Below are 16,034 nucleotides of genomic sequence, written 5' to 3'. Positions count from 1 at the left end.
GCCCGGGCAAAATTTCCCTCATAGCACACTGGATGGCGTATGCCCGTCTTCATTAGCCCAGTATAGGAGCAGAACAGTAGGACGTTAAACCCCATTTCATTTCATTTCATTTCATTTATCGTTTTTTATACTCCGACCTGTCATCTTCTGATTGAAACATGTGGCGTTGATTAGGTAATCATGGTTTACAGATCACAAATGCGCTAAAATGACATATACATGACCCTAGAATACATGTTACTCGAATAATTTATTTTTGGCGACGTTTCAAGATTACTTTCAATTAACTTGTATTCCATATATTATTATCATTCTGTTACTAAATGCCGCTTACACAATTTATGACCATTTATATTGATTTAAAAGTGTACCGATATTCATTTCACATCCCAAATAATGCACTCATACGCCTTTTAATTATTTAATAGCAATTTAGAAAACTTTAAAAGCAAAAAAAATAAATTTTGTGGAACACTATAGATGTGGGTTGTTTAGCATACACCTAAATCAGACATCAGTATTTGACAATACTTTTCACTTGAGGGTTGAGTCACCAGTGAGGTTCAACAAAAAAAGAAGAACTATTAATATTTTAATAATTAAAGATACATTAGTTAAGAGTTGAATCCAGAGTTGGCCATTCTTGCTATAAAAAGAATTTCTTTATTCTGAACGGAATTGTCACTGTTGGAAGTTTGGACTAGAAATAGACATCAGACATCAACTGTGTCCACACCGTCTACGATAATTGCCTATCGTTTGATTGACGTTAGCTTGGTCGGCCATTTCTTCATTTAATTTTAAATGGACGACTGTTTAAATCCAAGCCATCTGAGGGTCTACAGAGTTGATTTTGAGCTTGCCATGTAAATAAAGGTCTTATTAATCATTTTTATAACATCTAAAGCCTAAATAAAGACTTGCAATAGGCATACTTATCTTTTGCATAATGTATGTTTAAGCCAGAGTAGGATTAGTAGTAATGTTTTTATTTTCACCTGAACAGATAATGAGTACGTCATCATCATCCTCATCAGTAAGTAAAATGTGTAACCCTCGTAATATTTATCGTTCACAAGCACAGTGGAATTTTATTTTCTTGTTCGTCATCTTTTTACAATATGTTTATTTTACAAATGTTTACTTTGTGTAGTGTGATTTAAATAGTTCTGATAACCATATTCGTTAGGATTCCACAGTGGCTCAGTGAATTAGGCACCGGTACTGACCAGGAGGTCCAGGGTTTGAAGCCAGGGTTGCCAGATATTTTCAAACGTGGTTTCAATCTGTCAGTGGTGTAGGACTGATGGCCTGATAAACTGATGTTCCATGTACATGTTGTCATGCGTAAAAAAGAACTTGAGTCAACTGGCATGGTTTCGAATCTCCAGTTGTACGTGACAAGGAGTAGGGTTGCCTGTCCAACCTCGTGGGTTTTCTCCAGGTCCTTCGGTTTCCTGCCACTGCTAAAGACCCCTACGCACAAGCGAATTACTGAAATAAAATTAAACCATATGTTAGTCCCGAAATGACCTAGCCTGTGTCGAGTGGACGTTAAACCCCATTTCTCTCTTTCTGTTGCCATTCGGGCCAAATTACCCTCATAGAACAACAAGGGATGGCATAGCATCATCTTCATTAGCCAGCTGGTTGGGGCTAGGAAGTTATGTTGAAATCCATTTCATTCATTCATTCCAAATTTCATTATCGTCATGAAATATATCCACCCCTAAGTTCACAAAGCATTCTTAGACTTAAGTTAATAATTTACATAAAATTGTTCGCCTTATTTTAATTAAAATATTGCCCTATATGCCTCAAATACATCAATAAGAAACTACAGTGGACTCTGTCAAATCCGACATCCTACGGGATCTTTAAAATATGTCGGATTACGCAGAGTGTCGGAATACTCAGTTTTCTCAAATCCGGAAGTATTATTGTAACTTCGAAAACCGGAAGTATTACTATAATGTAGCTTCGAATCCCCAGAACGTTATTCCCTGTAAAAATGATAAACCTTTCTGTACATTCAAAATTTTATTACATTAATTTTTATTTCATTTAACAATCGGCATGCGCAACGAATGTTTCCAACAGGTGCTAGGAAAATTTTTACGACTGAATAATTCGTGGGAAAATTCGTGGGTATTCTTGAGTATTTGTCACAACTGTCTTACAAGAGATTGTAAAATTATCAAAGTAATCAACAAAGACCTACGCGAGGGAGTTTTAATCTCACCGATAATTGATTGGTGATTGCTTGTTAATCTTTTGTGGCTTCACACCCACCGATTGAAGGCCGGATTATACAGTATTGATTCAATGGAAATCATGTGCCGGGACGGCTGATTGATGTCGTAATTCGGAATATTCAGAGTACGGATTACTCAAAGATTTTTTGGCTAAAATAATAAGGAAATAAATCGGGAGCTGGGATGGTAACACACCTTTAAAAGAGTAGTATGTGGTTATTAGTTCAATTCACTATTGTCACTGATAGAATTACAGCTAAAAACTTCCAAAATACAAATGTCAGTCTACAGGTATACAGTGCCTTGAAAATATGTTTTATACTTAACGTTAGTCCATTTTAAGGAATTTATGCTTTTGTGAATAAGGTTCTAGATTCCTTTAAGTATCTTTTGAGAATGATTTCAGAATCTTTCCAACAATTTTTTTTAACATTTTAGACCTTAACTGAGCCAACCAGAATGATCACTCTTACATAGTTTAAACAAACAGATTCCAAAACCAAGCTGGTTTTTTTTTTAAATAATGTTTTCTTCACTATTTTTCGATAATTTTTTGTTCACTATTTGTCAAATAAATTGTTTTTATTAAAAAAAAACAGAAAGATGTTACCACATTCATTACTTGACAATTTTTTGTTTGCTATTTTAAAATTTTCTTTGTGTTTGTCAAATCTCTTCACATTTTATTTTAGTTTTTTAATTTTTATTTTCAAAAATTTAAAATCACCTCTTTAATCTGTTGTCAATCTGGTGTGAATTATCATTGTGTCATTCCAAACATTGTTCTATTTGTTGTATGAATATTCTTATGAATATTTATATTCTTCTTATGAATATTTATATTCGGCTTATGAATATTCACATTCTTCTTATGAATATGACAAGATCTTTACTTTCAGTTTTACATCTGTTGTGGCATATAAAATGTAATAAATATTAAATGTGGGCTTAATCAAGGCTTTAAAAGAGGTTGACATTGAATTATGTAATTTATGAATAAAGAATTACATGCGGGTCTCAGGGCCGTAACTAACCCAGAGCAACGAGGGGGGCGGGAAGTGTTCTCAGGGGTGCTGTAAAATTAACGGACAATGTATATCTATTTTTTGTATGGTCAGGAATTTTTTCACTGGGGGGGGGGGGGGGGCAAAACTTTTCGCAGGTGGGGCCTTGCACCCCCCCCCTCCCTAGTTACGGGCCTGGCTGGTCTACACATTAGTGAATATTGAGGTATTATTATTAATGAATAATATCTGATTGTTCATACGCTAAATACATGGACAAAGACATTGCCTACTTGTTTCAAAATTACTTTGATGTTTACAACTGGTATAAGAAATACAACAAAGTAGACAGTTTTAAAAAAACGTATTTATTATTTGCAGAAACATGGAACAACATCTCGATCTTTACGTCCAGCTAGATTAGATGCTGAGGTAAGTATTTACAAAAAGGCTATGAAAAACAGAATAATCTGTCATAATTAATCAGCTTTTAATCTTACTTATTGTAGAATATGCATAATAACTTAAGAAATTCTAATAGTAGCATTGTAACCCCTGAATCATTTAATCTTGTGTATTTAGCACTAATGTCTTACACTTTCATCAGTGGTGACGAAACTCGCTGGAAATCATAGAGTTGTTCAAGACAGGGTCGAACTTGACTATAACGTAACATTTTATTCTGCTTTCAGGAACAAGCAAAGATTGCTAAACTTGGTCTGGAGATGAAACTGATCACCTCCGAGATGGATGCAGAAACAGATAAATGGGAGGAGCCAGATAATGATATAGTGAAGAGAGCGAGGAATATGTCCAGTATGGCGTTCTCTATGTATTTATTTACCCGTGGGGAAGGTGCTCTACGAACCACGCAGGATCTTTTTGTTCAAGCTGAGTTTTTCGCGGAGGAAGGCAATAAATTATATAAAACTGTTCGTGATTTTGCACAGAGGGTAAGGACCTTTCAATTATGTCATGTTTTTAGGTAAATGATTGGATATTTTGGGTGCTGGTTGTCTAAGCAGGGTATCTTACTGGATGGGTGTGGGGGGCATGGTGCTGGCTCACTCGGGGTATCTTGCTGGGTGTGGAGGGTATGGTGCTGGCTCACTCAGGGTATCTTGCTGGGTGTGGGGGGCATGGTGCTGGTTCACTAACTAGGGTATCTTGCTGGGTGTGCGGGGGCATTGGGCTGGTCTACTAACTAGGGTATCTTGCTGGATGGGTGTGTTGGGTATGGAGCATGGATTACAAACCAGGGTATCTTGCTGGATGGGTGTGGTGGCATTGTGCTGGCTCACTAACCAGGGTATCTTTTTAGGTGTGGGGGGGGGGGGGCACGGTACTGACTCACTTACCAGAGTATCTTGCTGGATGGGTGTGGTGGGCATGGGGCATGGCTCACTAATCAGGGTATCTTGCTGGGTGTAGGGGGCACAGTGCTGATTCACTAACCAGGGTGTCTTGCTGGATGAGTGTGGTGGGAATTGTGCTGGCTCACTAACCAGACAGCCTTGGTGTTTCCAGTGATGTGAACAGAGATCCCGTCTATACCATTGGCAGCATGTTGACAGTTGGAGATCGATTTAACATCAGCTCATAGCATGGCTGTCCAGGCAAAATTCCCTTATAGCTCATTGTAAAAGGGTTCAATGTTGTATTTTATATATATATTTCCTGTTATTTTAGGTTCCATCATGTCCTATAAAAGAAGAAATGTTAGCGTATGTAGATCGCATTCCTGTCTCCTGTCAACAGATTCTATTTACACTCAAATCATCAACCTTTGGTAAAACACCAACGTTTAATAAGGTAGGTCCTTTAACTTATAAAACAGACAGGCTCTTTAACTTATAAAACAGACAGGCCCTTTAACTTACAAAACAGACAGGCCCTTTAACTTATAAAACAGGCAGCCCCTTTAACTAAGCAATATGTACTTTTTACCGGGAAAAACCTGTGCACCACTGAATGAACTGACATCTTTATGTACACAATTGTAGTCCTTGAGTGGCATTTAGCAATTGAGCAAAATCAAAAACACAACACAATTTATACGAAATACAATCACTGGTTTACAAAACCCTCCATCATCTCAACACTTTCGGGGTCAGAATGTGTTAAAATATCTCTACTTTGATCAGAATGTGTTATAATATCTCTACTCTGATTATAATGTGTTATAATATCTCTACTCTGATTATAATGTGTTATAATATCTCTACTCTGATTATAATGTGTTATAAATTTACTCTTGATTATAATGTGTTATAAATTTACTCTGATTATAATGTGTTATAAATTTACTCTGATTATAATGTGTTATAAATTCTCTGCTCCGATTATAATTTCTTTACTATTATTATTGTTCTAATATCACTACTCTGATTATAATGTGTTTAATTTCTCTACTCTGATTATAATGTGTTCTCATATGAGACATAATATGTCTACTCTGGTTATAATGTGTTATTTTATCTCAATACTTTTAACTTAAAATGTGTTCTAATAATTTATCGGAGTACAACTGTAGGGTTTATAGTTCTAAACAAGTGTAGGGGGGGGGGGAGGATGGCAGAATGGTTAGCAAGGTGCTCGCTGGATCATAAAGTCTGTCATTGAGTCAACTGTCATGGTTTTAATTTCTCAGTTGTACGTGACGAGGAGTAGGGTCGCCTGTCCAACCTCGTGGGTTTTCTCCAGTTTCCTCCCACTGCTAATGACCCCTAGTCAAGACCCCTATGCGCAAGCAAATTATTGAAATAAAATTGAACCATATGTTGATCCTGAAATGATCTAGTTTGTGTCGAGTGGATGTTAAACCCCATCTCTCTCTCTCTCTACAAGTGTATGATAATCTATTTCAGGTTGATAGTACTATACAAGAAACTAAGAATTTGATGAATGTCATCGCTAAAATAGTTACAACTTGTTTTATCTGTGCGACAAAGGTACGTGTTTTATTATTTGATTGGTTTAAAAAGCTTGTTGGTTTAAATGAGAAAAGATTATTCTTATTGTCCCAACTTGCCAGAATAAAGGTTCAATATTGATTTTAACAACATACATAATCAGCGGGTTGGAATGGCCTAGTGGTCTAGAGTGTCGCTCTTCATGCTCTAGGTGGCCAGTCACCTCTGGCTTGTGTTCGTGGTTTCGACCCCTGGTCTGGGCGTTGTATGTGGCTTGGAGATAGGGGTGCCTTTTCAACCTCGTGGGTTTACTCCAGGTACTCCAGTTTCCTCTCATATATAAGACCCCTGCGCATGTGCTAAGCATAATAAAATTAGACAACTTGTCTGTGATATCACGGGGGGTTGGATGGCTGAATGGTTAGCGTGCGCGTGCTGTATCCCAAAGTCTGTCATTGAGTCGACTGGCGTGGTTTCGAATCCCCGGTTGTACGTGGCAAGGAGTAGGGTCGCCTGTCCAACCTCGTGGGTTTTCTCCGGGTCCTCCTGTTCCCTCCCACTGCTAAAGACCCCTACGCGCAAGCGAATTATGTAAATAAAATTGAACCATATGTTAGTCCCGAAATGACCTAGTTTGTGTCGAGTGGACGTTAAACCCCATTTCTCTCTCTCTCTCTCTCTCTGTGATATCACCATCCGTAGAAGTGGACGTTAAATACTAAAACAAGAACATACACAATTAAATGTATTTTATTATATTAGGGCCCAGTTCGGAGCAGAACAGTAGGACGTTAAACCCCATTTCATTTCATTTATTATATTAGGTGCATATATAGATAAGACACAGGGTGAGTTTAATTTGTATTTAATTGTTAACTGTAATATTGAATGTTTTTCTATCTTTCAGTTCAACATAGATTACCGTTCATCACCAAGTTCCTTATCATTACGTTATCGTAGCCCCGCCCAGTTCGACATGAGATCTAGTGGATCGGACACCACCGATTCTGGACTTTCTCCGCATTCTGACCTATATCGCAGCGCGTCTCTTAATCGCAACATCCACTGCTCATGACAACCGTAACTCAGAACTATTTCTCGTCCTGTTGGATGACTAGATCCGATATTTTTTTTTGTGGAAGTGGATTTCAAGTGGATGGATTGTCTTCAATTCAAAATGTTTGTTCAAGAATGTTGTTTGTCCAGGATCATCGATTCATGTTGCTATGTTACAAGAGGAGTTCCGTGCCGAAAAAAAAGATGTGAAATTAATGCTCCTGGTTGCATGATCAATAAATAATCATTTTTTAATATTTGTGTCATAAAGCTACAAGTTGGTTTAAGAATTACAACCACAAGGTCAGCAATTAGATATTAGGGTCAACAAACTTTGTATTGTCCAGTACAGATGCTTAAACAACAAACTACTTACATCCAGGAGATCAAAGTGTTTAGATTTCCGACATTATTTTAATGGAAACCCAATCAATGACCTGTCACAAGTACAATAAAAAAAAATAAAAAAGCAACCAGAAAGAAATGTACTCCAAAACAAGTTGTGCTTTTAAACAGTTTTATAGGTTTTAATTGAAAAGTATTTGAATATACCAGTCGATATGTTTTTGTCGTTTTTTAAAACTAAGTCCAGTGGGATTATTGCAATATAAACTGAAGGTGCAAATGTTAATAGTCTAAAATCAACGTGTAAAATATCTTCATGTTTTAATATTCTGTGTTCTATTTTACTTTTAGAAAATGGGATGTGTTCTGAGCTTGGTGAAATTGTCAAATTATTAAGTTTGTTGATTATGATTGCTTGCATTATTTTTTGCTTTTTATTCAGGGTAAAATTTTTTAACTTACTTAAAAATAATCCACAAATTTTATTAGGCTTACAAATCTGTTGATTTAGCAAGATTTTTTGCTTGATAACGCTGGTCCTTTTTGTGGTCATTTGTACGTTTAAAAGGGTTATTTTTTATGTTTAAGAAATTTTAAATGTTTAAAGATTGGACAAGTTCTGTAAATAATGCTTTTATTTAAATTACATTGTTATCACCCTTTAACTTCCCTCTTCCTTCAAATTGTTTCTCAAATATTTTCAAAGTTTTTAGCCTTCAATAAGACTACTTTTGTAAACATATTAATCACAAACTGACAAAAGTTTTACGGCCTTCTTTCAACCAGGTTAGTTTGGTAAACTTTATAAATTATAGGCTTATTTAGTTAATTTCTGAAACGGAATAATTTCAGTACATTCTATAAGGTATTTCACAATTGGAAATCTTTGGTACCAGGATAGATACTACACCTTTCTTCATCCTGGTCAAGGGTTGACAGATGGTTGATAGTTTATTGTAATAGAAGTAAATATGAAATCTGCCATATATTTGATTTCCAATTTTTGTGATATGAAATTAATATAGTAATATTCCATAATAATTAAATTATATTGGTGCTATGCTGCTTTTAAAAAAATTCACTTTGATCCCTTTCCATGTTCTTCACATATATCCTCCACCCAACCCACCCCACCCCACTCCATTTCGCAGCAATTCATCACCCCACACTTCTCATCCATAATATCATCATTCCAGATTTGTCATTTGTATATATGTAAATTAGTAGCTTAATAGTTATTTTCCTTTTAAAGTGTCTTTTTGCCTTCATTCTGCACATTCTATATCTTTGACATTTTTAACAGCATGAAATGAGTATATTCAATGATATTCACTGTTCTATATTTCACAAAGAGAAACTGGTAATTACAACCCAGTGAGTCTGCTGTGTATTATATTTAAATATATTATCAACTCATTCTCTATATAAATATAATATATTAAAGTTTAAGTTGGTTTGTTTCAACTCCTTCTAAGCGGCAAAGTAGCGCTCTATCAAACACCTTTATCTAGAAATTGTCAAAAAATTATCTCTATTTTTCTGCCTATTCTCGGGGAGGATAAGGACCATCATCTGTCTATTCTAGATGATAAGAATGATCTGCTTTATTCTTAGCTAAATTATGAATTTTAAGGCTCATATTTAAGGTTTACATTGTAAACTTTACAATATCAATATATACTTATTTTTTTTATGTAAACAGTATTTTTTTACAAAGAATACATACATGTATCAAAAAGCTCTTTATAGGCATTTTTTTTTTCATAAAAGCTCCAACATAATTTGCTGCAATATTTTATTTTTGGTTAGTGAGTTATATAATTTTTTTTGTAGATTTTATTTTACTTTTAGAAATTGTTAATTATATTTAACTATGTATATTATTTAAATTTTTAAAATTAGTTTGTATGCTTTATTGTACAGTATCTCTCTGACTGGGTTCACATTTTAGCAGTTTTATTTCATGTGGTAGACTCTTAACCCTTTATCATCACCTGGATTGTTCGTTCCCTTCCATTCATAGAGGGTTAACACCTGGTTCCACTATCGCTAACAAATCTTTCTTTAGAAAGTTGACACAAGAGCGAATTATATTTGAGAAGGAAGTCCAACTTAGGGAAGGAATAGGAGAACAAAAAGGAATTTGTAACCCCCATCCCGACCCGACAGTTAAAGGTTCTTTTGTGCCGTTTGAGAGTTATGTGATTGTGTGTAGATGGCTTATCTACTGCTGCTCCGTTTTATTGGAAAGATAAGTGCTGGTGTGAGTTGACCATAAAATATGTTTCTTCATCCTTGGAGGACATGTTCGGATGGGACGAAAAACCGAGGTCCTGTGTACTCATTGGCGTGCACGTAAAAGATCTCTTGGCAGTTGGAATTCGATATAAGTATAAGAGTAGGCTGTAGCGCCGCTGTCCAGGCAAAATTTTCCTCATGGAATACAGCATGGCGTATGCCTGTCTTTATTAGCCCAATCGGAGCAGAACAGTAGGACGTTAAACCCCTTAGTCCCATTTATTTAAAAACACAAACATTTAATATGTTTTTAGTCGTCACCAGAATTGATATTATTTCATTTATACCATTTAATTTTTTTATCATTTTTGTGAGCAATAATAATATTACAGTTAATTTTATGAAATGGCAATGCAAAAATTATATTAATTTTTATTTATTGAATTATTATTTAGGGTACTCATTTTTAATTTCCATTAATTCCTATTAGACAATTATTATAGTTTTGATTTTATGAAAGTATTATGTCATAATTATAATCAAAGTCTTCTCCTGTTAGATGTCATCTTGTTTTATTAAACACCTCATACTGTGTACCATAATGCGCTTCAGCCCCAGTTGTATTGAGAGACTTGAGGGACGAGGCTAGACACATTGCACCAAATCAAATGGAGTTAAGTAGACTAGAATAACTAGACGCTAGAAATTTGCACTCGATTGAGATTGCTGACTTATTTCGCCGAACATAACTGATTTGAAATTGGAGTAAAAACGGAAACCATTAAATGTAAATCAGTTTATATACATTCATATTACAGTATTATATGTGTTGCGACCCACTTTTGTGAATTTCTAGGTCCCAAATGTTAGCGATTTAGCTCCTTTAAATTGTTGAAGTTGCATTTAGTAACTGAACGAGAATAACATATGACACAATTGAAGAGCCCAGGGGAGGAACGATCTAAGAAACCTGATGGATAAGAATTCTTGATGCGACCGGGACGCTGTGGATTTAGATCGTTCTCCACCGGGAGGTCAATTGAGAAGGGTTATGGTTCGATGTGACTCCGATCGTTTTTACATGATATCGATTGTTCCACAGAAAGCTTATAAAATTTGCTACCAGATGGCGCCATTAACTGGGGTTCATGGAAAAAGTGACTTAGATCGTTCTTCCCCTGGGCTTTTCAATTATGTGGAATACAAGTTACTTAAAAGTTTATTTCTGGTGATGTTTCAACAAGGGTTCTCTCTCATCTTTCGCTTGATAAAGATGAAAGAACCATCGTTGAAACATTGCCAGAAATAAACTTTTACGTTATTTGTATTCCGTAATCTTGTGTTGTGTGTTATTGTTCCATACACTTGGTAATATTTCTCTTCTTCTTGGGGCAACACGCTGAGTACAATCCGCATGAAACTCAACTTGCTTGTATCCAGAATTGTGCATTGGTTGACAAACTCTGATTTTTTTTTTTACTTGATGGCACAGATGACATCAAGAATCGGACGTTCATGTGATAAGGTTGAATTTCTTATTTTGTAAAAGGAGTTAAAGACTAGAATTGCAGTTATAAAGTTATACTCGAGTCCCTCTCCCTTGAAGAGTTATTTTACAGAAATGTTTTCTTAGGATAGTTTAGTGTTATATTAATTTTAGTTGACTTGGCTATTGTTCCATTTATCAATTTATCATTTTCAACTTGTTAATCTCCATGGTAAACTGTTCCCAATATTTTGAGTATTTTTCAAGTTCCAGTAGTCCCAGGCAGTGTTTATATTTTGTGTATTTGTATGTTCTGAATCAGTGGTTCCCAACATTTGTCCCCTCACAGACCCCCGCCTCCCTACATCTGCATATACTCTATTAACGTGACTGATATCAGCAACTATAATTCATTCTCCAAATACCAACAATTTCATATTGTGCATTATCTCATGCCCCCCCCCCTTCCCAAAATTAGTTCAAAGTTGAAAGACCCACCCCTATGAGGGAAGCACTGACTGAAATGGTGTCGGTATCTCCACAGTGAGTAGATTCTATTACCCATTGACTTGACAAGATACCCAACAAGAGGGTTGCTCATTTATGTGAAGTAACTTGTGCATTATGGCCAGAATTGATAACAGTTTTAGGAATGTCCAAATTAATGAATTAACCAGTATTTTAAGAGATTTAATTATTTTACCTCAATTATAAGTCAATTTTAGTTTGTATTAATCTTTTAGTTTTATTTACATATAATATTATATACATCATCATCATACCATCATGTTATATCACTGCAAGAACATAAACATTTGCCGAAAACTCAAATCTTTTCAATAGCATTTATTATTCTAGTGTTCAGTCATTTTTAAAATTATGAGGAGACTTAAATTCTGTATAATAAATGTCGGCCAAACGCTTTCTAGGTTTATAATGTCTTGACAAACTTTTTAAAGAGTGCACTGTCCTTTTTTTTAAACCAGAGATGTTTTGAGAACCACACAAAGTCTGCTTTCATTCTTTTTCCAAGGTTTATTTTTATTGCTCTAAAAAAAATGCCGGTTAAAAGGTATTGATTAATTTTTCCAAAGGTGCATAGTAAAACATATAAAATACAGATGTGACATCATCCTTCGATTTTTGCATATCTTTAATTCAATATATGGGCAACGTGCCACTTGTATATTATTTATCCTAGATGAAATATTCTATGATAATTTCATTGTAATGCACATGTGGGATAATGTCTGTATTTTCAATTGTTTAATCGTCTCTAGCAAGACATGTTGATACAACACGCTGGTTGGCGTCCTCGTGCAGTGTCAATACATAAGGTCTGTCATTGAGTCAACTGGTGTTGTTTCGATTCCCTGGTTGTACTTGACAAGGGGTAGTTTCGCCTGTCCAACCTCGTGGGTTTTCTTTGGGTCCTCCGGTTTCCTCCCACTGGTAAAGACCCCTACGCGCAAGCGAATTATTGAAATAAAAATTAAACCACATGTTAGTCCCGAAATGACCTAGTCTGTGTCGAGTGTTTAGCATGTCTTACTCTTGACTATTAAACCACAAAAAGATCTTTACCCGTGCTGAGACTTAACTTGTTCCAAAACATGATATTATTTTTTGTTTCTTTTATTTCTTTGAAATGTTTTTTTTAATTTTCAGGAATTGAGCTTTATTTTTGTTTTTCTTGCATTCCTGTTGTTTACTTGTTGCCTTTTTGTAAAAAATAATATTGTTCTTTGTAATTAACAGAGGCCATACTTGTATTCATATAAGTTTCTATCTCTGTGAAAATGTAAAGGATACTTTTTTTTTTTGTTTCATTCTGTTTATGTGAATAATTCTTATAAAGCAAGATTCCTTGTGGTTAAATTTAATTTTAATTATTGTCTATAACAAATTGTAACATTATTTACACCCTACCCTTAAAGGAATCCAACTTTAATTTAAATACTATACATGGATATTTTCAAAATATACTAATCCATTAGCACTTGACTCCCTGCAATTGCCCGAAACTACTGCTGCCTATAACAACTCAAACTGTTCGAGTCCCGCAAATAACTGTGAACTATTTAAGATCTGTATACTAATTCTGTGACTCGGATGATTTGAGGTGGTCTAGGAAGCAAAATTTTATGACAGTTTCGAAAATAATCTACCAATATTATTTTTCTGTAATTGATTGAAGGCACTAGGATAATTAATATTTACATGTACCATGTGCTGAAAGGTTCAAATGGATCTAAAAACAAATTTGGCATTATTCTGCAACAATGATTTTTTTTCAACTGGCCTCTGTAATTCTGTACTGTGATATTCTCTGTGTTGTAAAAGATGATGTTCTTTGTATCAAGTAGAAAAATTAACTGAAACTAGACACAAGAAAAACTGTTAGAATTTAGTTTGTATATCAATAATTCTGTCAATTCATTTCTTAATAAAATATAATACATTATATTACTGTTATCCTTGTCACCTGAGTCAAGCAATTTGGTGGTGCAGGAGCAGCATCAAATTGAATCTTACTTTTCACTTCCAAAATGTCCCCAACAATGCTAACTATCCATGGCTGTCAAGAGCAGTAACAAGCCTCAGTGCTAAAAGCTGTCTTTCCTCTGTACATGACTAGGACACGGCTGACCCCCCTCCCTTAAATATGCGTGATTGATATCATCTCCCTCCAGTTGGTGAGCTTGATACCATCCCACTCCCCTTGGTGAGCTGGATACCATCCCACTCCCCTTGGTGGATTTGATACCACCCACTCCCCTTGGTGGACTTGATACCACCCCCTCCCCTTGGTGGGCTTAATACCAACCTCTTCCCTTCCCTTGGTGGGATTGATACCATCCCACTCCCCTTAATGGGCTTGATACCATACCCATCCCCTTGGTGGACTTGATACCATCCCACTCCCCTTGGTGGACTTGATACCACCCCCTGCCCTTCCCTTCCCTTGGTGGGCTTAATACCACCCCCTCCCCTTCCCTTGGTGGGATTAATACCAACCCCCTTCCCTTGGTGGGCTTGATACCACCCATTCCCCTTACCTTGGTGGGCTTAATACCACCCCCTCCCCTTCCCGTGGTGGGATTGATACCATCCCACTCCCCTTAATGAGCTTGATACCATCCACCCTCCCCTTGGTGGGCTTGGTACCATCCACCCTCCCACATGTTGGTGTGATTGATCCCATCTATCATTTACATATTAACTGTCATTTCTATCAGACCCTCATTCAATTGCATTGGAAATGCTTCAATCCTACTTTTCTGCACCAACCAGGCTAGCTAATGAAGATAGGGATATGCCATGCAGTGGGCTATGAGGGAAATTTGGATTAACTTACTCTTCGTAAAATTCTGTCAAGGATTCTTTAACATGCAAGCCAATGTGTACAGGAGACCTTGGTATTTGGTCCTGACTACATGGTGTTCCTTGCTAGGGGGAAATCCTGAGGAATTTTCTTAACCGACACCAGGATTGAATCTGGGACCTGCCCAGCACCTTACACACTGATCCACAGTGGTTCCCTGGTAGTCACTAATCAATAAGGTGTCTACAACAGTGGTTAGATCTATCTGATAAGGCCAACTTCAAGTTTGGTCACGGGTACAGGGCTAGCACTAATCCCAACCCTAACCCTGTACCTAGCCCTAACGCTTACCCTAACCTGTAATCTCGCCAACAACCACGTGCCCTAACCTTATTAACATCTCAGCGACCTTGACAATAATTAAATTGGCCTTAACAAATAGATTTAGCCCTACAACACGATGAACACATGGGAGAATAATACTCCAGCGGGGTTTTGATGGCCTAGTGGTCTTAAGTGTTGCGCTTCGAGCTCTAGCTGGACGGTCACCTCTGGCTCGCCGTTGAGATTTCGATCCCTGGTATGGGCGTATATGGCTTGTAGATAGGGGTGCCTTCTCAACCTCATGGGGTTACTCCGGGTACTCCAGTTTCCTCCCACAGGAAAGACCCCTGCATGAGTGTACTTAGCATAATAAAATTAGACAACTTGTCTGTGATAACACCATCGGTAGACATGAACGGTTAAACACTAATAGAAGAAGGAAAACAACACAAATCCAGAGGAGAATTCCATTTCAACATATTTATAGGATGATTTTTACAACGGAGATAGATATTTGTTACTATTTGCCGGTATAACAAATAAAATATAATAAAATACCTGAAAAGCTAAAGATCTGACTTGTAATTAATTACCAATTTTACTAGGCAATTTTTAGTTACTTTGTTGGTCTACAATTGACATTTTCTGTCAGGTTTGGGTAAATATTCATGGTATGAGGCAGAAAAGAGAAAGATACAGAAATGGGGTTTAACGTCCACTCGACACAAACTAGGTCATTTCGAGACTAACATATGGTTCAATTTTATTTCAATAATTCACTTGCGCGTAGGGGTCTTTAGCAATGGGAGGTAACCAGAGGACACGGACAGGTGACCATACTCCGTGTCACGTACAACCGGGGAATCGAAGCCACGCCAGTTGACTCAATGACAAGACCTTATGATACAGTGCACATGTGCTAACCATTTGCCAATCCAACCCCCTGGTATGAGGCAGAAAAATAATAATGTTAATATGTTGGATAGGGTCATATACCGTAAATAGGTACACAAATATTAGCATACCAGTAATCATGTATCTCAAAATTTCTATGTTTAACCTCATACAAGCTTACGAGCAAGACATTAC

At 36.3% G+C, this 16,034-nt stretch overlaps 1 protein-coding gene across 2 annotated transcripts in view; it reads left to right on the top strand.

The window, feature by feature from the left end:
* LOC126831681 (alpha-catulin) overlaps window positions 1-13,760 on the top strand; it is a 77,674-nt gene extending 63,914 nt beyond the window's left edge. Inside the window, exons 12-17 of one of the 2 annotated variants that reach the window (XM_050562310.2) lie at window positions 1,007-1,036; window positions 3,641-3,691; window positions 3,952-4,212; window positions 4,949-5,071; window positions 6,127-6,210; window positions 7,079-13,760. In XM_050562310.2, coding sequence (XP_050418267.1) covers window positions 1,007-1,036; window positions 3,641-3,691; window positions 3,952-4,212; window positions 4,949-5,071; window positions 6,127-6,210; window positions 7,079-7,246 — 717 coding nt within the window. In that variant the 3' untranslated portion in view covers window positions 7,247-13,760. The remainder of the gene's footprint in view (window positions 1-1,006; window positions 1,037-3,640; window positions 3,692-3,951; window positions 4,213-4,948; window positions 5,072-6,126; window positions 6,211-7,078) is intronic. The other variant, XM_050562311.2, reaches the window with a different exon arrangement.
* Window positions 13,761-16,034: the final 2,274 nt, after the last annotated feature.

The sequence above is a fragment of the Patella vulgata genome, chromosome 9, assembly GCF_932274485.2.
Source record: "Patella vulgata chromosome 9, xgPatVulg1.2, whole genome shotgun sequence".
Lineage (NCBI taxonomy): Eukaryota > Metazoa > Mollusca > Gastropoda > Patellidae > Patella > Patella vulgata.
Note: the sequence above shows the minus strand (reverse complement) of the source record. Positions and strands in the feature narration are given on the sequence as shown.